The 22,519-nt window shown below is 44.3% G+C and overlaps 2 protein-coding genes across 2 annotated transcripts in view; one reads left to right on the plus strand and one right to left on the minus strand.

The window, feature by feature from the left end:
- LOC139059024 (collagen alpha-1(II) chain-like) overlaps positions 1–22,519 on the minus strand; it is a 1,291,347-nt gene that overhangs the window by 384,993 nt on the left and 883,835 nt on the right. The gene's annotated exons all lie outside the window — the stretch shown is intronic.
- LOC139059025 (uncharacterized) lies at positions 15,112–18,110 on the plus strand. Its single transcript, XM_070536815.1, has one exon. The coding sequence runs from the start codon at positions 16,210–16,212 to the stop codon at positions 17,218–17,220; it is 1,011 nt and encodes a 336-aa protein (XP_070392916.1). The 5' UTR covers positions 15,112–16,209; the 3' UTR covers positions 17,221–18,110.

The following is a 22,519-nucleotide window of genomic DNA, read 5'->3' on the forward strand; positions in this document are numbered from 1 at the left end:
GAGTGAAGATTGTACACTGTGAACTCTACTAAAAAAAAAGATGTTCTTTGATTGATGGTTGTTCAACTGCCAATCACGCACCCAAGTTCTGCTCAACGCACTGATTGGTGAACGGATTGTCTAGTTGGGACGCAACCCGGCGGTAATTCGCCAGCAACAATTTTGGGCGGAGCGTTGCGTCTAGGAAACGCGGCCGCAACGCTCCTATCGGGAGTTCTGGACCTGGCTTCGGTGTTAAGAACCATCGGCTCTGCCGAAATAGGGTCAGCCTATGTGGTCCAAACCAGTTTAACTATTTGTAACCGACGTACTGTTGAAACTATGCAATCTTGTAACCGAATTTTGTAATTTTATCTGTAAATACAAGTTTTTCTTCGTTCGTTACTGCAGCGTCTTTGTCCTGCCAGTCTAAGTCACCCACTGAGCCACCGGTGCAGACCGTCTCTGACGGTGCGTCTCGGACGCCGACAGTGGGGGTGAATTTCAACAAATCCATCGATCGATCGTGGCATCGAACTCTTACTGCCGCCATACATAGTCAACCACAAGCCGTGAAATAACCCTCTGTATGAGACGGCGCTGCCGTTGGGTAGCATACCATGTTGTACGCAGCCTCCAAGACCCACAGGCTGGTACATCTTTACTAAAGTGCCAGGTGGCCGCTTGGTAACGTACTTATTTTTCGATGATGCTAGTACCTGAATTTTACTGCAGAAAGTAGTTCCTACTTTCTGCAGTAAAATAAGTTTCATCGTATTCAGCTTATTTTTTTTGGTAACGATTTTTATGCCTGTCACTGCTGCACGAAAACTAAAATTACGCACAACAAAGCAATAAAAAAGGTACATGATGATAATTTGTAGGCCTTGGCATTCCATATGCACACCAATCGTTCTAATTCGTGTCCGTGACCATATGGTAATATGGCTCAATAGTGCGTAACTTTCGGCCTTGTTTTGTCAGAGATCAACACTCTCCTACTTCTTAGCATTTCCGGTGGTCGCTTAGCTACAGTCATGCTTTCAAATTGGAGGCAAAGGAAACAAATATGAATACAGGCACCAACTTTCCATAAAAGCGTAGCTTCGCACACGAAAAATAGGCGGTCAAATTTGTGTTTCTTACCGCTTTGTAACATCGCGCGTGAGTTGTTCTAGCGTTCGGACTGTTTTCTCAAATGTTCGAGTTTGGCTCACTGTTTTATTTGTGACGAAGAAGATCGGCAGGCTGAAAAGCCCCATTGCCATCGCGTGGCTCGTACCCTGTTCGCTCGCTGGCTGCGCCCTACCTGCTGTTGCCGCGTTGGTCGCTGCTCCTCTACGACCCGAATAAAACCCCCTTTACATATTCAATACAGTGCATCTTATTAATGGTCCTACAGTTTTCTGGGGGCATATGAATGAATGAATGAATGAATGAAAGTTTATTTCACCTTCAGTACCATTTCAAGAAAGGTGCAGGTGCAAACGGCGCACAGCGAGGGGCCCCTGTACCCGCAAAATACGCGTGTATTTTACATTATTTACTGGTAATTCATTGGCAGTGAGCGGACGCACATAACGTTACACATTTTAACACATTGTACACGAGTTTACACAGAAACTGAGAACAGAATTGACAAAATAAATTATTGGGTTACAGTTTGTTTACTTATATAGACGGCGAAATAATAAAATGTTCCCCCTTTCGCCCTCTTTCCCTCGCCCGGTCCACAAGCAATAAAGTAGAAGTTCTACATGTGAATTACCATACTGCACTAAAGTGCAGCATATGACCGTGAACATGTATGAATGCACGTAAAACAGAAACACAGGAGAATAGTAGGTTATTATTTATTTCTAGAGCAAGGAAAAGAAGAAGACCACGGAGTGCGGGCGTGCTTCGTGTCGGCTCCTCCATTTTCCTATGTTTTTGGCGGATTATCGAGCTTCTCGTGGTAATTCTTCTTACAAGCGATGGGCGGACCAGTCAGGACTCCCCCGACACCACGTTTCCCCAGGTGGGCCCATTTTCTGGCTGATAAGCTGCGCCTTTTGTCCCGCCACGCAGGCGGGGCAAGCCAAGCCTATCTCCACGTGGGCCACTATTGCCTGGCCGCCGCGGCGGTGGTGCGTGCCAAGCCTACCGTGTCGCCGGCCCTCATTGGAGCTCTCAGTCTCCGAGGGCAAAATGCCAGGCCTTTCCTGACGTTAAATGGAAGTTGTCCAGGTAGAAGGAACGGAGATTAGGCTGGAAGATTTCGGCGAGGGGGCGGGGTTGTGCGATGTCAAGAGGATGAAACAGGCCGACGGTGCGACCGAATCAGCGCATAACAAGCAAGTGCACATGCAGCGACGGACGGTAGCCACGTCGACTACGGGAATCACTACAGCGCACTACAAAAGGAAGTACGCCCATCAAGTGCAGCAGATTGCCATGGCAATCCGAATGCCAGAGTTACCGCCGGACGATTACAAAATCGTCGTATGCCCCCGAGGCGGTTTCAACGTGCTCGATTACGGAACGGATCGCATTTACTGCTGCCTACGTAACGCGACGGGTGCAGGTAGAGAAGCGGCCGGGGAAGATAGCATCTGCCTCAACCTTAAACAGAACGTCATGGTGCTCAGCACGCCGTCTGAAGACAGAGCCAAACGTTACGGAGCCATTAGCAAGCTTTGTATCGGAGACCGAGAGTTCGAGGCGAACACCTATCAAGCCGCCCGTGAGAACATTTCCATGGGCCTGATTAGGAACATTTCCAAGAGCGACAGCCAGGCAGACATCATCGCTAATCTAGTGACGCAGCGCAACCCCGGAGTGCTGCACGCGAAACGCATGAGCAACACGGACAACATAATCACTTTGTTCGAAGGATTCCACGTACTGAGAAACGTATATTACGGACCTATGCTCGTCAGATGCTCCCTCTACAGGAAGCAGATGTACGCGTGCTACGAGTGCGGAAAGCTGGGACACCACGCCAACGTGTGCCCCACTCCCAATGACAAGATTTGCCATGGATGCGGACGCAAGAAACCGTCGCCTGATCATCGATGCGAGCCGCGGTGTCGACTGTGCGGCAAGGGACACTTGACGGGAGACCGCAAGTGCAAGGCGAGATACAACACCCCATACATAGTCAAGCGCCGCCAACTGGAGCGAAAAATACAGAAAGAGAAAGAAGCAGCCACAGCGTACGGCAGTGGTTACAACAGCAGCAGCGACTGTAATGGCAGCGGAGGCTACTACCTCAATTTTCCAGAGATAGACCGTCATTCAGTCACCGACAACCGAAGAGGACGCTCGACTAGCCGCGGCGGGAATGGCGGCGTGAGAAAATCCCGATCCCGATCCCGCTCTCGCAACCAAGCACAGAGGCCGAGAAGCACGTCAATGACGCGCAGTGGCGGTGGTCCGGGCACCGCAGCTGTGGGCCACATCAACCAACAAAGTCAGCAGCAGCAGCAGCCGTGGCAGCAACAACAAGGTCACAGGAGCACTGGGCAACAGGTGAGCTGGGCGGCTGTCGCCGGTTCTCCCGGCGGCGGAGGCGCTCCTGCCTGCCGCCTTGGCGGGCCCGCCGTCGGCGGCGGCGGTGGGAACGAGCTCGAGCGAGCGATGGAGCGAGTCCTACAACAAGGCCTAGAACCATTAGAATCAACAATTGCCCAGCTTAAACGCAAAAAGTGCGCTCGTTAGAGTGGAAATTTTGAAATTGAAAGGCGAGGCTCCACAACCGCAGCAACCACAGCAACGTCAAACGACGATGCCGCCGTCCTCAGCGCCTCGATAGCCGACTCCATCATGGCCTGAGCAAGTTGGGATGGACACGGACGACGAGGGCAGCTCTGGAGAGACGGCGCATGAACGCGATGATTGTCCAGTTACAGCGAAAAGGATCGCACTAGATCCCGCAAGACCCGACACCAAACAGCGATGCCGCCGTTACGGGAAAATAGAAACGCGTAGGCAGCATCGAGAACAGCCTCGAGGAACGTTTTGCAAAACAGACGGCACATATGAACGAAATGTTTAATAGCGCGGTAGCTAAGCTCTCTGAGCAAATAACACAAATGTTCGCCGCGCAGTGGGCGCGCATAGACGACACAGAAGCGAGGCGGCCGCCAGCAGCGGCTAGACCAATAAGAACGATGAGCAAGCCGTACTCTAGACAGTAAAAACACAATCAGACGCAGCAAAACACGCCCACAGAAGTAGAAGCGCAACCGCAGCAGCAACCAAGTCGCCTCGATGGTGACGGGTTAAATTAAACAAAGCCATCACCATGGCTACACACCCAACGAACCACACTAACACTGGGAAACAACAACAATGCACAATCTGGCAGTGGAACTGCCGGGGCTACAGGAGGAAGTAGGGTAATATCCAGCAATGCATACGCAGCTGCGAGACGAAACCGGACGTGATCCTTTTACAGGGGACAAACCATCCGTTTAAGCTAGCTGGCTACAAAGCCATAGACGCGACCACGACGTAGAACAGGCAAAGAAGGAAACGGGCTACAGCCCGCGTGGCAGGTGGCGCGAAGCCGGGGGCGATGGTGGCGCGCCGGCCATCTCCCCCGTCACGCCCGTCGCCGGTCGCTGCCGTGCTCATTCGACGTAACGTCACCCTGCCGCAGCGAGAACTTGCCGGCGTAAAGATACCTCATGTGTTCGTAGAATTAATTCCTAAGAGCGGCCAAGGACTCTTCGTCCTTAACGTGTACAGTAAACCCACGCTGCAGCACAGATTCAGGGACCTGCTGCAGGGCGCGCGCGCGGCTTCCAGCGCCGAGTCTCTACTTGTTGCGGGCGACTTTAACACGCCCCACGGAGCCTGGGGCTATACCCGAGAAACACCCAAGGGCACACACCTTTCGAAAGACTCGCAAGACCAAAGGCTTGAACCGATCGCGAATCCCGCCGATCCTACACGCAAAGGGAACAGCAGGAGTGCCGATATGTTACCAGACCTTGCGTTCGTTTCAAATGTAACAGCGCACTGGCAAAATACGCAGGACGATTTGGGGAGCGATCACGCGCTGATCTAGATCACGATCGGCATGGGTCCGAGCGGCCGTGGTACTAATCCTAAGGGCAAAGGTCGTAAGCTCAAACTCGTGAAGTGGGACACGTTCCGCAAGAAGCGAGGAGAAGCGGGGCGAGGTGACGAGCCGATTACGGACATAGACGAGTGGACCGAGACGCTCAGAAGGGACGTACGCGCAGCAACGGGCGACGTTCCGCCAGAGGCGAACCTCAAAATAATTGACAGCAGGCTCCTACACATGTTGGAAGCAAAGCGAGCCCTCCTAAAGAGATGGAAACTGTGCTTCCTTTCTGTGCTGCGTGAGTGCCTACAGCCAAGGGCGCCCAACATGCCCTCGTTCTGTACAGCATTCAGCTGTGCGAACACAGGCGGGCGAGAAGATGTGGTGTTTCACATGTTCCCGAAGGACAAGAACCGTGCAGCGCAGTGGGTCCGTGCGGTGAGGAGAGAGAATTTCGTGCCGACGAAATCAACTGTGCTGTGCTTGGACCATTTCCGCGACAGTGATTATCATCGGAGCTTGACATGTGGGCAATCGATATTCCATATAAATCGGTGCGAATGAAGCCCGGTGGTGTTCCGTCTATATTCTCCTACAAGAGAACTACCTTCTTCCTTCTACCTTCGCTCAGACCTTCTTAGTGAAGGTCTGAGCGACCTTCACTAAGAGGAAAAAGCGTGAGGTAAGGCATTTATTGTGCACACGGGCAGTTTTAGTTGATGATCACCTGAGTGCCGAACAAACGGCCTTACCGCGGCCTATGACGAAGCGAGGTGGAGGCACATCTGGGAATATGCACATGCGTGCGCAGTGCTCGCCGTTTTCATCCAGTTTGCCACTCCGCTTTGCCACGGAACACTGTACTACAGCTGTTTGTTCGGCGCTGTTTTCATGAGGTGAAATAACTGGCCGGGGGTGCGCTTGCGCATCCAGTAATATTTGTTATTCGCCCTACCACGCGGTGCCCGCAGGTTTAGCTGTTCAGCATTTATGTTCGAATCGCACGACATGAGGCGTTACGGTAATATTTTCATGCTCGCGTTAGAGTAGTTCAGCGTGTAAACTCAGCGTGTAAAAACTTTCTTTCGTAGAATTCGCAGTCCCAGCTTGCTACCAGCAGCGAAATGTCGCAAAAACGAGCGTCGGCACAGCCACGCCCATGCCAAGGCGAACGGGCTCAAATAATGAAGTAACGTTGTGAGGTACTGAACTTGTGAGCGTTCGACGTGGTCTAACCCAATACAATGCATCGCTGCTGGACAAAAATTGTTTCTTGCCCCTGTTCCTAGAGAACTAGCTATCCATCACGCATGGCAAAATTATTGTTTCAAAGTTATTATATTACGTTACTCATTACTTTTTTATTACGCTCATTGCATTACCAATTAGCGCTTTCAAAAAAGTAATGGCATTGCTTTGCGATTGCTTACAAAACGTTTTCATGCATACAAGAAGCGGAAATCAAAGTACAAAGGGACGCCAACCGTTCTTCAAAGTAACATACACTTGCCAACATTTTATGTCCCCCCGCCCCCCTATGTTTCTCCACTACACCTCACCTCACTACCAGCGTTCTGTTACCGTAAAGAGCTTACTGGTGCATATTTAACGAAATTAATAAATTACTTCAGCCCTGAAATTACAGACACAAAATAATTCACAATATTTATTCACTACACAACTAATCGATCACATAAATTACTAAAACAGTATTTCAATTACTGTATGTAATCCAACTGCTCTCATGTTTGCTGATATGCAGGATATGCTGAAATTCATGACATCCATGCCTTGCACTCTTTCAGGTTCTACCAGAACTCCTTGAGAACCGAGCCCCTGATGAACCTGTTGCACCACCATCACCAATTGATGAATTTGAAGCAGCCAGAGTGACACAGGCAGATAATGTTGAACAGTTTGAAGTATCCATTGTGGCCCAGGCAGCTGGTGTTGATCAACACGCAAAAAACCACGGAACTTTAGACAAGCAGCGGCAGTGTGCTTGACATCGCGGAATTGCACCCGTGTTTACAATCCAGTGTCAAGTTAGTGTTTCAGCATTCTTTCAGCAGCAAGTTCCCAGTGACACTTTAGCGCGTTTTTTTTTCGTGTCATTGGAACTTACAGCTGCATGAAATAAACATGCTACCAGCTAAAATTTCCAATGCGGGAGAAGGTGCACACATCGCTCTCTCTGTTGGCACAATCAACATCGTCGTTTCCCCCGTTGCCGCCATCGTTTTCTGAATCGGCTGTCTGTTCGAACATGTACGACGAAAATACAAGCTGTCTGAGTCACGAGAACGTTCCCTAATGCTTACAACTCAGCTGTGAAGCCACAACAGAACAGCGTGTTACGCTCTGAAATGGCGGCGCCGACCGATCATCCCCGTGAATGACGTCACAGGGATCCCAGCCAATCACGGGCAACAGCGGCGTTCACGTGATGCCCTGAGGCGCTGGTGCGCGTTTTCTTGCAAAAAACAGCCGCTTGCGTTTGTTTCCGCCCTTTTTAAACGAGATATTCGTGTTCAATGGACTAAAAACTGTAGAATGTCGCAGGAAACTCATTTTTTTTTCGAAAAGTGATTCAACTTCTCTTTAAAGGAGATGTTAGTATCATCGGCCTACATAATAACTTGAGGAGAGTTGGGTACAGTTACAATGTCATTAATGTAAACAAGAAATAAAACGGTCCTGATATTGACCCCTGTGGAACTCCTTGTATTAACTTTAGCTGTGATGATGTGGTGGCTTTTATATGCACGATTTGATAGCGGTCAATCATGTAGTTCTTAGCGAGATTTAGTATAACTCCCCGCACACCATATCTGGACAGTTTGTGGAGTAGGATATCGTATTTATTGAGTCGAATCTTTTGTTTGAGTCTCGAAGTAAAGCAAGTGTTTACTTTTTACTGTAAATGTTTGTAAGTATGCTATCTTTCATACAGCACAACGCTTCTTCAGTTGATCGGTTTTTTTGAAATCCATATTGGCTGCTAGACAAGATATTGTGTTTGTCAAAAAAAGAAATCAGCCTTTGCTTAATCAGACTTTCAAAGATTTTCGACAAAAGGGGGAGCACCGATATCGCTTGGTAATTTGATAAATTACTTATATCGCCGCCTTTAAATATAGCTCTTACTTGTGCTATCTTAAGTTTATGTGGGAAAACATCGGTTGTTAGCACGAGATTAATAATGTGAGCAATTTTCCCCGAAACAAGGTGAGAGATTTGCTTTAATTTTTTAGAGCCAACTTCGTCAATTCCAGGGGCGACATTACTTTTCAGCAGTTTTATGGATGCTTCCACTTCGGTAGGAGTTGTTGGTTGCATGAATATTGCTTGTTCTAACATGGGTATAGCTGCAGTATTAGTCTCACAATCAATCTTATTAGGCTCTTCATAACATCCTGCATTTACGAAATTGACATTCAATGAGTTAGCGAGATCCTCACCGCAAATAGTTTTACCATGTATAGTCATTTCTCTTATATCACCAGACTGTTTCTTTCTATTTGTTAAAGTATTTACCATTTCCCACACCTTCTTAGGGTTGTCGTAAATGTTCTCAAATTTTGCTGTGTAGTAATTACTTTTAGCTTTTCTTAAGTCATTGTCCAGAGGATATTGGAATTTTTTGTACCTACAAAACACTTCAGGATCCTGGTGACTGAGGAATTTGTGGTATAATTTGTTCTTACCGTTCATACGTTGATAAAGACTTTTGTTTATCCAAGGCTTTCTGAATTTTTATTTCTACGCACCGCGACTTTCTTGGGTGGAAATGCTTTCTCAAAACAGCTATAGATCATGCGAAAAAACATATCATGTGCAATGCCGACATCACTCTGCTCTAATGTAACGCTCTAGTCATGCTCTTGATTTAAGTTAACGAATACCTTGCATGAGCTATCATTTACGTTTCGTAGAAAAGATACCTGCTCATCAGCCTTATTTTCACATCAAGTATAGTCAGTAGAAAGACTGGCAGATGGTCATTTTTATCGGAAGAAAAAACACCTGGTTTTATATAATCTGCAGTGTTTGTTATGCAGACCTCCAATAACTTAGCACTGTGTGTTGTGATTCTAGTGGGTATATCTATGTAATTTAGACAGGCGTACGTTGAGAACAGGGTCATAAATTCGCTAGAGTACGGGTCTAAGGATTTCAGGTCAATATTTGTGTCTCCCATAACGACAAATGTGCCCCTATTGAAAGCATTGTCACATAACAGGATCGCAAATAAATGAAGAAAATTTTATTTTTTCCTAGAGGTGGCGTATAGAAAACTACTGTTATTAGTTTGCCAACGCTTAAAGATAAATATCCGACATCGTCACTCATGACGGAACAATATATATATGACCGAACAATATATATCAAACAACGTAACGTGGATAACAAGTGGATGGCGTCTGACATAGTCGCTGCAATAAAAGAAAAAAAGACTTACTGGGGGCCTAATGCAAGCGTGCCCCGAATTGTGCAGACCTACGGGCCCAATTTAAGCCGCTCAGAAATAAAGTTACTCCCATGATCCGCTCCGCAAAGCGAATACATTTTCGAGACAAATTTAAAGTCGCTAGTTACAGTAGTAAGAAAACACGGTTTTTAATTAACAGCTTTAGAGGCACTAAAACGCGAGCTGATATAATGAATTATATTCCTTCCAGTTTATCCAGCGGCAGGCAGAATATTTCTGATGAGTTTAATAATCACTTCTCTCGCGTAATGAGAAACACAAGCTTGCAGGTAGATTTGTGCACTTTGCGTCACAGCATTAGTGAATCGGCATATCTGCCTTCAATTTCTCAGGAAGAGCTAAGATTGATCATATTCAATTTAAAATGTAATAAATATCCTAGAATTGACGGCATTTCCATTAATAAGTTGCGTAGAACATAGGAATACATCCAAGAAGTTTTGCTAGCACTACTTAATCGCATAATCTCAAGTGGTGAAATTCCTGTTAAACTGAAAACAGCAAAAGTTATACCACTTTATAAAAGTGGCATGCGTAATAAAATTGAAAATTATCGCCCCATTTCAAATATACCTTCTATCACTCAAATACTACAAAAACACTTATTGTTAACAATGACAGGCTTTCTAGACGCCCACAGCATTTTGTCGCCTAGTCAATATGGTTTTCGACCCGGCAAAAGCACTCAAACACTTCTGGAAGATTTATCCGATCAGTTGAATATAGCTTTCGATAATAATAAAGTTGCTTTTGTGCTCCTTCTTCATTGTAGCAAGGCTTTTGACAGTGTTCATCCTGGTCTGCTGTTAAATAAGCTTTTCTTGTTAGGATTTCGGGGTGCTTTCTGGTCGTTGTTAGAAAATTTCCTTCGGGGTAGGCCTCAGGTCATCTCAGTTGGGCAAGTTCATAGGGCATTATCATATATTAATGCTGGAGTTCCGCATGGATCTATACTCAGCCCATTATTATTTATTATTTTTGTAAATGACCTCTCTACTGTGATACCCGTTTGTCTTTATCAATACGCCTATGATACGATGATCGTAACTACTGCCCACAGCTACTATGATGCGACTGCTTCTTCACAGTATGCTGCCACAAAAGCTATGGATTGGTTTCGAAACAACCTAATTATTAGAAATGTATCCAAGACGCAATTAATCTGCTTCCATAATCCTTTAAGGAAGGCAGCTCTTGACTATTCTCTTGTTTTGCATTCTTCAGATTGTTCGGCTTGTTCGTGTAGACCATTACGGTACTCATCTGTTGTAAAATATCTTGGTTTATATCTTGACAGCGACTTTTCTTGGAACAGCCACCTTGCTTACGTTTGCAAAAAACTTCGCGCCGTATCCTGTCTACTGTACAATATAAGACACTACATGCCCTTATCAGTAAGGAAAACTATGATACATGCTTTAGGCTACAGTCTACTCCGGTGTGGAATAACAAGTTACGGGCACTGTGCTGTCCGCTGGCACAACAGAATAAATGCGATACTGCACTTCCTCTTAAAAAACATATCTTATCATCTGAACCTGGATGCTGACACAGATCGTTTCAAAGTACTTTCGATGCCGAACTTCAACAATCTTTTAATGCAAACGGTTGTTTCAAAACACTTCTGTTCCAGTCAATTCCTAGTTCCGTACACAGCTTCCCGATGGTTAAGGCCCAGGGACCCCTTTTGGAGTCCACGTTGTTCCACAAGGTATGGCACTAGAGCTCGGGCCCATTATGTGCCGACCTACTCCAATAAATTACCGCAGAGCACCTTCTGTGCAAAAACGAAATATAAGTTAAAGAGACTGCTAAGGCGTATCCGTTCGTAAAGGCGCACTTGTTCCGTTTATTTACCGTTATTGCTTGTGTTCGTGCATGTGACTATGCAATTCCTTTGCATCATGACGGTCACTCTGGTATATAGTTATGCATTATCTCATGGTAATTTTGTTTACACGCATTGCTGTACTTCTGTGTTCCATTATGCTCAATGTAATTTCCTTTCATAGACAATGTATAGATTCTAATAACCTTTTTTTGGTGTTCTATAGTTGAGTTCGCTGCTTAAAGTGGTATATCAATGTACCGTGTATGGGTTTGCTGCCTGCCAGGCGCTGCCGCTCAAGCCTTCAAAGGCTTTAGCAGGCCTGTATGAATGTACTGTTTTAATTATTGGCAATAAAGGTATTATTATTATTATTATTATTATTATTATTATTATTATTATTATTATTATTATTATTATTATTATTATTATTATTATTATTATTATTATTATTATTATTATTAAAAATGGATGAAATGGATGTTGAAAAAATCCAATGAATATGTATCCGTCTGTTTTGCTTGATTTTCCGAGCTTTCGAGCTTTTAAGGACAGCTTCGGTCCGAATTCTGAATCAGACTTTACTTTGGTGAATATAAATATTCGCAGTCTACGTAAATACTGGGATGAGTTTGAACATATTGCAGAAGATGCCGGAAATTTTGTAGATGTATTTGTGCTAACCGAAATAAATATTCCTGAATCAAGCACACAGTTTTTTGCCATAAAAGGTTACAGTGAAAAATTTATCACTCGTTTACACCGTCGATGGGGTGGAATTGCAGTTTTTGTGAATGAAAAGTACACAGTATCATGCATTGATGTAGATCTGGCTCATGCTGAATGCCTGTGTTTAAATGTAAGCTTTCTTCAGACCGCTCTTACTTTGTTAGCGATCTATCGGCCTCCTGCAAACAGCGTTAGTCGCTTTATAATATAATTAGAGACTGTTTTGAAGCGTTTCAGTTATGAGGAGGTGTTTTGCCTCACCGGTGATTTAAATATTGACGTATTATGCCCAGGCAAAGCTCAAGTGTCAGACTATTTATCTGCCCTTTCTGCTTTTGGCCTCGAAAGCATGGTCACCACCTTCACACGTGAAGAAATTGTGAATGGCCGAATAACGCATTCTTGTTTAGACCACATCGCCGCACGGGCGCCTAATCATGATCTGCATTCATGCGTGATTACGCAACGGTTAGCAGACCACTATTTCACTGTCTGTCGTTTCAGCTTGAGGCGTCTTTTTAACACACCTCAACGTTGGAAAGTAAATAGCTCAGATAGGCGGACGCGCGTTATCGTTGTTGATCAACGCAAATTGGATGAAATGATTGGCAGGTTCGACTGGTCTTCACTGATTGTTTCCGGAGTGCCAGTGTTTATTTATGAACAATTCAGTTCGAAAATACGCAGCTTTCAAGAAGCCTGCACTCGAATTGTTCTAACTAAACAGAGAAGAAATCATAACTGGCTTACCGTGGATATAATGAATTCAATCGCCTACCGAGACTTGCTGTGGAAACGGCTTAAACGAACTCCTAACAATGCTGAGCTTTGCGCTAGCTACAGAAGCGCAAGGAATAAAGTCGTCGCCCTTATACGATGCGCAAAACGCCGCTACTTTCAACGTCAGTTTCAACTATCCGTTCGAAATCCGGCAAAGACGTGGTCACTAATAAACCACCTACGCGGGAAAGACACTAATAATTCAAAGCTAGCTGACACTTTCCCATGTGATCTTGCACAGACAGCCGCAATCTTCAATCAACATTTCGCGCGCGTTTCGGGAGCAACTTCAGTGGTGCCAGCTGGCCGCTCTGGAAAAGAAAAAATCATATCGGCTTCCGCGTTCTTACCAACGATAACATTCGACACACTCGCAAGAATAATTGCTGGGTTTAGGCGACATAAGCCAGCTGGTATAGACGGTATATCGGCATCTTTGCTCCAACGAAACTTCAACGCACTATCGCGTATTCTTCTTGTCATACTTAATGGATTCCTAGAGACGGCTACAATGCCGGCGGAATTAAAAACGGCTATTGTATCTCCATTATTTAAAGGAGGAAAGAAAGGTATTGTGGACAGTTACCGACCTATTTCGATCTTGCCTATCATGTCACAAATAATAGAAAAATTTCTCTTAGAAACTATGACGTCATTTCTAGATAAGTTTTTACTTATATCGAGTCGTCAGTTCGGCTTTGTCGCGGGACGGGGCACAATTGCTCTGCTCGAGGAATTTTCAGATGAATTGAACACAGCTTTAGAACAAAACATGTTTGCATGCGCGTTGTTTCTCGATACTTCTAAAGCCTTTGATACTGTGAACCACGAACTCCTGCTTGAAAAACTATATCTGCTCGGCTTCAGGGGGCCATTTTACCAGTTCCTAAAAAACCATTTGTCCGGCCGCTCGCAGGTGATATCTTTAGACAACGAGTTATTCATAAATAACAAACTACCCTTGAAAGCTGGAGTGCCTCAGGGCTCTATATTGTCTCCTCTTCTGTTTAACATATTTATAAATGACTTTTCTTCAGCTGTTTCGAAGTGTATGATATTTCAGTATGCAGATGACACTGTCCTTTTAACTAAACATATCTGTTACTCAAAAGCAATTGCATTACTTCAAGAGAGTGTGTACGACGCAGTGACTTGGTTTGCTAACAACTGTTTGTCAATAAACAAAGAAAAAACAAAACTGTTATGTTTTAGAAATACACTTAAAGCAACGGTTACAAATTTACCCTTGTTTCTACACTGTCGTACTTGCCAATCGTGTCAGTGTGCCCCTGTAGAATATGTTAACTCCATTAAATACCTTGGCGTTTTCTTTGGCAGTGACCTCTCATGGAATGATCACATGACGTATCTTTGCGGCAGGCTCAGAAGTGTTTCCTCGCTGCTTTTTAATATTAAATCCATTGTTCCGATGCCTGTAAAAATCACTATCATGCACGCCTTAGCATACAGCGTGTTACGTTATGGCGTTACATTGTTCGGGTTTTGCTCATCTCGATGGCTTTGTCGAATTGACAGTATTCTAAAAAATATGTTGAAGTCCATTGTTTATAACTCTTCCTCGGCCGACAATGTGAACTTATTTATACATCTGGGTCTTTTGTCATTAAAAACTTTGTTCACTCAAACGGTTGTGGTAAGACATTTTTGGAACCCTGATTTCAAACAAGAATATGTTGCTCCCCGTGCACTGCGGAAAACATTGCGTTTTGTAGTACCGCACTGCAACACAAGATTTGGTAAGGCTAGTAGGTATGCTTATGTCCCAAGAATATTCAATGACCTTCCTGATCATATATTTACTGCAACTTCGAAACGAAACTTGAAAAAAATGTTGAAGGCACTGTAAGATATGTATAATACTACATTTCTCTTTACTTGCTTCTTGTATTTCTTTTGTCACTGATTTCAGCTGATTTTCTGTTTCATTTTGTGTGATGAACTTCACGAGCTTGTCATTTCTGTACATGTTGCCATTTTGACTTTGTTTGCCGACATGCCGGGCCAAGTCATGCAAGCCACTTCGTTGGCTTTGACGGGCCTGCCTTCTGATGTACGATTATTGTAAGATGGCAATTATTATTATTATTATTATTATTATTATTATTATTATTATTATTATTATTATTATTATTATTATTATTATTATTATTATTATTATTATAATAATATATATTAATATAATAATAATAATATATATTATAATATTAGTCGGCGGCAATTCTTTGCCACAAACTGACGTTTGTCTTTGCCCAGGAAATCCGAAGGATCATGCGTCGTCCGGCCCGGTCCACGCAGCCATCTTCCGCCAAAACCCAAGTGCGATAATCGTGGTATCAAGCCTGCGCAGCAAGATCGCCTCCCCCCTCCGACAAGCCAGGACACCAGAGGGCCGCTAATCGTCTCACCGTCACCTATAAAAGCACGGACTGTTCCACAGCCTTCTGCAGTCGGCGGCAATTCTTTGCCACAAACTGACGTTTGTCTTTGCCCAGGAAATCCGAAGGATCATGCGTCGTCCGGCCCGGTCCACGCAGCCATCTTCCGCCAGAACCCAAGTGCGATAATCGTGGTATCAAGCCTGCGCAGCAAGATCGCCTCCCCCCTCCGACAAGCCAGGACACCAGAGGGCCGCTAATCGTCTCACCGTCACCTATAAAAGCACGGACTGTTCCACAGCCTTCTGCAGTCGGCGGCAATTCTTTGCCACAAACTGACGTTTGTCTTTGCCCAGGAAATCCGAAGGATCATGCGTCGTCCGGCCCGGTCCACGCAGCCATCTTCCGCCAGAACCCAAGTGCGATAATCGTGGTATCAAGCCTGCGCAGCAAGATCGCCTCCCCCCTCCGACAAGCCAGGACACCAGAGGGCCGCTAATCGTCTCACCGTCACCTATAAAAGCACGGACTGTTCCACAGCCTTCTGCAGTCGGCGGCAATTCTTTGCCACAAACTGACGTTTGTCTTTGCCCAGGAAATCCGAAGGATCATGCGTCGTCCGGCCCGGTCCACGCAGCCATCTTCCGCCAGAACCCAAGTGCGATAATCGTGGTATCAAGCCTGCGCAGCAAGATCGCCTCCCCCCTCCGACAAGCCAGGACACCAGAGGGCCGCTAATCGTCTCACCGTCACCTATAAAAGCACGGACTGTTCCACAGCCTTCTGCAGTCGGCGGCAATTCTTTGCCACAAACTGACGTTTGTCTTTGCCCAGGTGAGCTAAGGCTCCTAATTGAATTGTTTAGTTTCTGCGTGCCGCCGACTGCTCTAGAGGGTCTGATATTTTGTGCATTAGGGTTGGTGTATCTGCCTGTAACAGCGCCGTGCCAATGTCGTCTTGTGCAGATTGCTCTGATCCTCTTCCTGATGATGGCCGTTTCATGTGTTGCAAAGAGTGTAAAAAAAACTTTCATTTGCGCTCATCTTGCTCAGGAATCTCAGAATCGACGTTCATTTCGATGGGTGCGTCCAAACGTGACACATGGAAATGTCGCCATTGTCGACAGGGAAAAAACCGACCCTCGGCTGCAGATGCATCTGTTACAGAGGAACTTGATGCTCTGCGAAGCCAAATAGGAGCTATAAATCAAAAACTGGACAGTCTCTCTTCCCTTAGACCTGATATCAATTCATTGTTATCACTTCCTGCTAAAATCGATCAGCTTTTGGTGCTGACTTCGACTGTCGACACTCTACAGTCTTCCGTGAACCAGATTCAAAACTCAGTTTCCTTCATGTCAACAAAGTACGACGATTTTCTGGTTAGACTAGAAGCAAATGAAAAAGAAAGCAAGCAAGCCAATTCGGAGGTTTCAGCACTCAAGCTCAAAGTGCAGGAGCAGGAGACCGAGATCCAGTCTTTGAAAACTGAAATGAACAAACAGGAGCAGTACAGTCGCCGTTCAAACCTCGAAATCCATGGCCTTTCTGCTGCACCTAATGAGGACTTGCGCGCTGTTGCGGCGAATCTCGCAAAAAAATTGACCATCAAAGACTTCGACAGCTCCGACATTCTTGCCATCCATCGCTTACCGAGCAAAAAAAAAGATAATAGTCCAGTCGTTCTGATTAAATTTGCTTCGGTATCTGTAAAGGAAACATGGATGGCTTGTCGCCATAAACTGCAGAACTTATGCGAAACTGATACTGACCACAAACTTTATTTTAATGAGAACCTTACAGCAGCAAACCGGGAACTGTTCTGGCTTGCCAGGAAAAAGGGAAAGGAAAAGAAATATAAGTATGTTTGGACAAAGGACGGAAACGTGTTTGCTAAGAAGGAGGAGGGTGCCTCTTTAATCCGTGTGAACGACGTGAATGATCTGTTGCGCCTAACGTAATTGGTTCAAATCGATCTTTCACTATGGCAATCTTTTTCAAAACAACCTCATGGCTCTGTGCGAGAGTTTGGTTGACTTTGAAGCACTTGTTCGTCAGTTTTCCTTTCCATCAACAGTTACCACAGTTCACGTTAATATCCGCAGCTTGCGAAAGCATTGGGACACATTTTGTACTTACGTTGATAGCATTTTACATAAAGTGGACGTTTTTGTTCTTACTGAAATAAATATATGCTCGTCCGAGACTAACCTGTTCACTCTTCCAGGATTCGTTTCCTTTTGGTTCACTCGAGACACTCAAAGAGGCGGAGGGTTAGCAATTTTCGTACAGGATACTTGGAGTGTGGAACAGGTAGCGGCAAATTTTTCTAGTGCGGAATCTTTGGCACTGAATATTTCAAACCAACTTAGTCATATTTCACTCTTGGCAATATATAGACCACCCTCAAGTAACCTGCCCTTGTTTCTCAATGAGCTGGAGGCTCATTTACAAAGAACGACGTTAGTTCCCAACATATGCCTAGTAGGCGATTTCAATATAGATATTCTTAATCCCATTGCAACCCCGGTATGCGATTACTTAGATATCATTGCAAAATATGGCCTTGAAAGCATTATTGATCTTCCAACTAGGGAAGAATTGCTTCTTAATAATTTAGTAAAGTCTTGTATCGATCACTTCAACATCCGCACGGAGTCTGCTTCAGTTCATGGTGTGGTGTTACAACAGAAAGTTGCCGACCATTACTTCATAGCTTGTCAGTTACGCTTTCCTTCTCGGTCGTTACCATGTTCTAGCCCCAACACTTGCCACACTATTACCGATACGGCTACTTTTGATAAACTGGTCGCCTTGTTCGATTGGCCAGGCCTGGTTGAAAATACCGACAGGCTCGAGCTATATAATGAATTTTCACGTTCGATGGACATTATATATAAGTCCAGTGAAAGGATAATTTACGTTCGCCAACGCCACCCGAACCAGCCCTGGTTGAACAGCATGATATTATCCGCTATCAAAGAAAAAGACCTGCTTTGGCAACGGTGCAGACGTTCGCCTAGTAATTGCATTTTGCGTGCACAATTTAAAACTTCTCGAAATAAAGTAAATGCCCTTATTCGTGCAGCCAAGCGTTCGTACAACAGAAACCGCTTTTATGACTCTCGTAGAAATCCTAAGAAAACATGGTCTCTGATAAACGAGGTGAGAGGACTACCTTCAAATTCGGCTAAAGATATTCATAATCACTTTGATTCAGATTTATCAACAGTCGTTAACAATTTTAACCAATTTTTCTCTCAGTTTTCTGGGCTATCTAAGCAATCATGTTACACTGGCAGCACTGCTACTCCTGTAATTGAATCCGCTTTCCTACCCACTTTGACAGAAGAAGAGCTTTACTCGTTATTGGGCAGCTTTGGCAGGCATCAATCACCAGGTATCGATAAAATTCGCATGTTTGATCTATACAGGAACTTCGGCTTTCTGAAAAATGTCTTGCTAGAAATCCTAAATGGCATAATTACAAGCGGAAGTATTCCGACGCGGTTAAAAACGGCCGTAGTTCGACCACTTCTAAAAGGTGGTGACGCTAAGTGTGTGCATAATTATCGCCCCATTTCTATCCTGCCTAGTATAGCAAAACTTCTAGAAAAACATGTCTTCTTAGTAATGAACAGCTTTATCAACAAAGCGGGGGGGTTTCCCGACTGTCAATACGGTTTTATTGAAAAAAGGGGCACTCAGGCTTTACTAGAAGAATTGAGTGACCATTTATTTTCTTCACTTGAAAAAAATCTTGTTTGTTGCGCACTTTTTTTAGATGTGGCAAAAGCCTTTGACACGGTATGCCATTCGATTATGCTGGAGAAACTCTACAATTCAGGTTTTCGAGGACCTTTCTTCCGATTGCTACGCAATTTTCTTACAGATCGCTCCCAGATTGTTTCCATTTCAGACATTTCCAGTTCCCGTGTTTTTCTGAAGGCCGGTGTGCCGCAAGGTTCTATACTGTCTCCATTACTTTTTAATATATACGTTAAGGACATGTGCAACGTGCTATCTGTCTGCAAGTTATTTCAATATGCAGACGACACTGCAATTTTAGCCACACATGTGAATTTTCCAGACGCATTCTCAATTCTTCAAAACGACGTCGGGAAATTAATGGATTATTTTGGTGCAAATGTAATTGACATCAATCATTCTAAATCAAAGTTGGTTTGCTTCCATAGCCCTCTGAAACGTGTTTCACTTTCCTCTTCACTTTATCTGCACAGTTCTCGATGTATTAATTGTTCCTGCCCTCCAATAAACTTTTCGGACTCTGTGAAGTATTTGGGCATATGGTTTGATTCTAGTCTTCTTTTTTCTACTCACTTATCTTACATATGTGCCAAACTTCGTAAAATTGTCTGTTTACTGTACCGCATCAAAGTGTTTTTACCCTTGTCTGTTAGGAAACTTTTGGTCCACTCGTTAGCCTACAGTGTGCTCAGATATGGTATTACAACATTTGTACATTGTTCTAGTACCTGGCATCACCGTGTAAATAGGTTGCTAAAGTGTATGTTAAAAAGTGTTGCTTATGATGTACACAGACCACAAGGGATGAACCTTTTTCAGATGCTAAAAATGCCGAATATGCGCTCACTGTTTGTTCAAACAGTGGTATTGAAACACTTCTGGTCCGATACCTTTAAAATCCCCACTCTGCCTTGCCGTCCTTTACGGCGTGCACCTGCTTTTTCAGTTCCTCACACACGAACCAGATTTGGCAGATATACTCGAGCCTTTTATGTTCCAGATATATTCAATGCACTTCCTTCTGAACTTTCTTCCTGTAGGTCTGTACGCGACATTCGCAAAACTTTAAGGGCTTTGTACACAGAATGATTATAGGTGTCGTATTTTTATTTCTCCTGTCATTGTTGAAACATGTTTTCGCTCTGGTCGTTTCTTCGCTTCTCTTTTTCTTTGTTGTTGTTTTTTCGTGATTCTCTTCTTTTTTTTTTGCCTTGTACTTTATCACTCGCTACCTTAGTTTTCAATGTCTTTTTGTTTTGTTTTTCTTGCAAAAGAAAGAAAACTCAGTTTTTGGGTGAGTCTTGCTATTGACTGCCGGGTTTCGCGTGACAAGCCACTGTGATGGCTTAGGCGAACCCGATTTCTGTACTTACACTTGCAGATTTGATAATAAATTATTATTATTATTATTATTATTATTATTATTAATATTAATATTATTAATATTTGGGGTTTTACGTGCCAAAACCACTTTCTGATTATGAGGCACGCCGTAGTGGAGGACTCCGGAAATTTTGACCACCTGGGGTTCAGTAACGTGTACCTCAATCTAAGCACACGGGTGTTTTCGCATTTTACCCCCATCGAAAGCGGCCGCCGTGGCCGGGATTCGATCCCGCGACCTCGTGCTCAGCAGCCCAACACCATAGCCACTGAGCAACCATGGCGGGTATTCGACAATCCTGCATTTTATTTGCCATCCTGTACATTTACAGAAGGGGGGGACTGTAGATAAAAAGCTGTCCTTCAACAGCTTGACGGGTCCACAATCCCTGTTTCTGCAGGGAGGCAGCATAACATATGCGCACATACATGTACATACATATATGTAGCTGTGTACATAGCTGCAATGACATGTTACTCACTCACACTTTCATGTCAACAAAAGAATGCAACAACACAGATACTTAACGCTACCAGATATTACATCGAAACCGTATACATCAGTTTCAGTTCCTTGGATGATGACGTGAAAAGATCAAATCGGACGGAATTATAGTAATTTAACAGTGGGGTTATTATTATTATTATCATCATCATTATTATTATTATTATTATTATTATTATTATTATTATTATTATTATTATTATTATTATAGGTAAGGCAGCTTTTCACATGAAAATGGTACTCGGGTAGACACGGTACTTCATTTCCATGAATCCAAGTTTCTGTGATTATTATCACGCCGAATGATACGGTACGGGAGCCAAGAAAGGGGGTAATGTCCTGAACTTTCTTCCTGATGCTTCTACTATAGATATGCAGAAAGCAAAAATTTTTTGGGGGAGAGAGAGAATTTAGAAATAAAAGCATCAATCGTATAATATTTTTTCTCATGTTCTAGCTCAGCCATCACGAAATGAGGGCCAAAAATGTTCAGAAGATGTTACGCTCTGAAGTATGCCACTATGAATGCGCAGCCGTATCAGCACATATCTTACTCAGATCTGATTGTGTGGCAACACGGATTGCAGGCGAGCCTTCATGTTTTCTTGCCAAAAATTTTCCCGCCGTCTATCCAGGCAAATTTCAAGTGTGCAGCTATCTCCCTTTTCTTTTCTTTGGGGGGGGGGGGAGGGGAGGGCGGTTTGCGGCTGAAAGCAGAGCCTTATTATCTTGCGTTAGATTCTCGTTTACGTAAACGGGCATCTTCGCTTTATTTCCAAGCACTAAACTGTCTATCCTTTGTTTTCTGCAGTTTGACAAGAACGCATTGCGTTTGCTCTGTTGCACAAACCCAGCAATAATGTTGTGCACACCCTGCTGCGAGCCACGTACCCAGGGACACGTGTCAAGATCGGCTTCTTCGACAAGCTCACCCACGCTTTTCCCATTTGTTTTGTATTGTGTTCACCGCATCATCTCCCACCGGTGCTCCTTTTATTTCTGCATTATTGAGGCGCTGATATTGCTCCAATTCGTCACACTTCTGAACGAGCTTTTCATTTTCCGCTTTCAGTGCGCTATTCTGGTTTACAATGTCATGCATTTCCTTCCTGAGCTGTTTTATGTCATGTGCTATGCCCTTCACGTCATTTCAAATGTCCGTACAGAACGATACGCTGTTCTTCAGTTTCCTCATATCTGATGTGTAGCCTCGCTTGAAAATGTCAAATGCTCACACTAATTCCCGGAAGTCTATTATATCCAATGCATCTTTTTTAACAACCCCACCGGCGTCTTTTGCAACTCTTTTTGCCATCACAAACACTTTTACAAACACTTTGTGCTAAGTTCGACAGCTGTGCACAGAAAACAAATACTGCTAACAAATAGAAAACAATATCGCGTGACTGTCTAACCGTTTCCAAGGACCGACTCGGAAAGATAGCCCGTACAACAGAGAGAGTGTGACGAGACCCGCCATCGGAAAAAACAAACGGTACAACCGCGAGCGCCACTTCTTCAAGGACCATCGGAACCCCGGGCAGCGTCTGCACACTGCACGAACAAATCATCGACCCATTGTATTCCACCCGTATAAAACCCAT

This window comes from Dermacentor albipictus, chromosome 4 (genome assembly GCF_038994185.2).
Source record: "Dermacentor albipictus isolate Rhodes 1998 colony chromosome 4, USDA_Dalb.pri_finalv2, whole genome shotgun sequence".
Classification (NCBI taxonomy): Eukaryota; Metazoa; Arthropoda; class Arachnida; order Ixodida; family Ixodidae; genus Dermacentor; species Dermacentor albipictus.

Bases quoted from the DNA above. Each gene is read 5' to 3' on its own strand.
- LOC139059025 (XM_070536815.1), top strand. From the start codon at position 16,210: ATGTCGTCTTGTGCAGATTGCTCTGATCCTCTTCCTGATGATGGCCGT.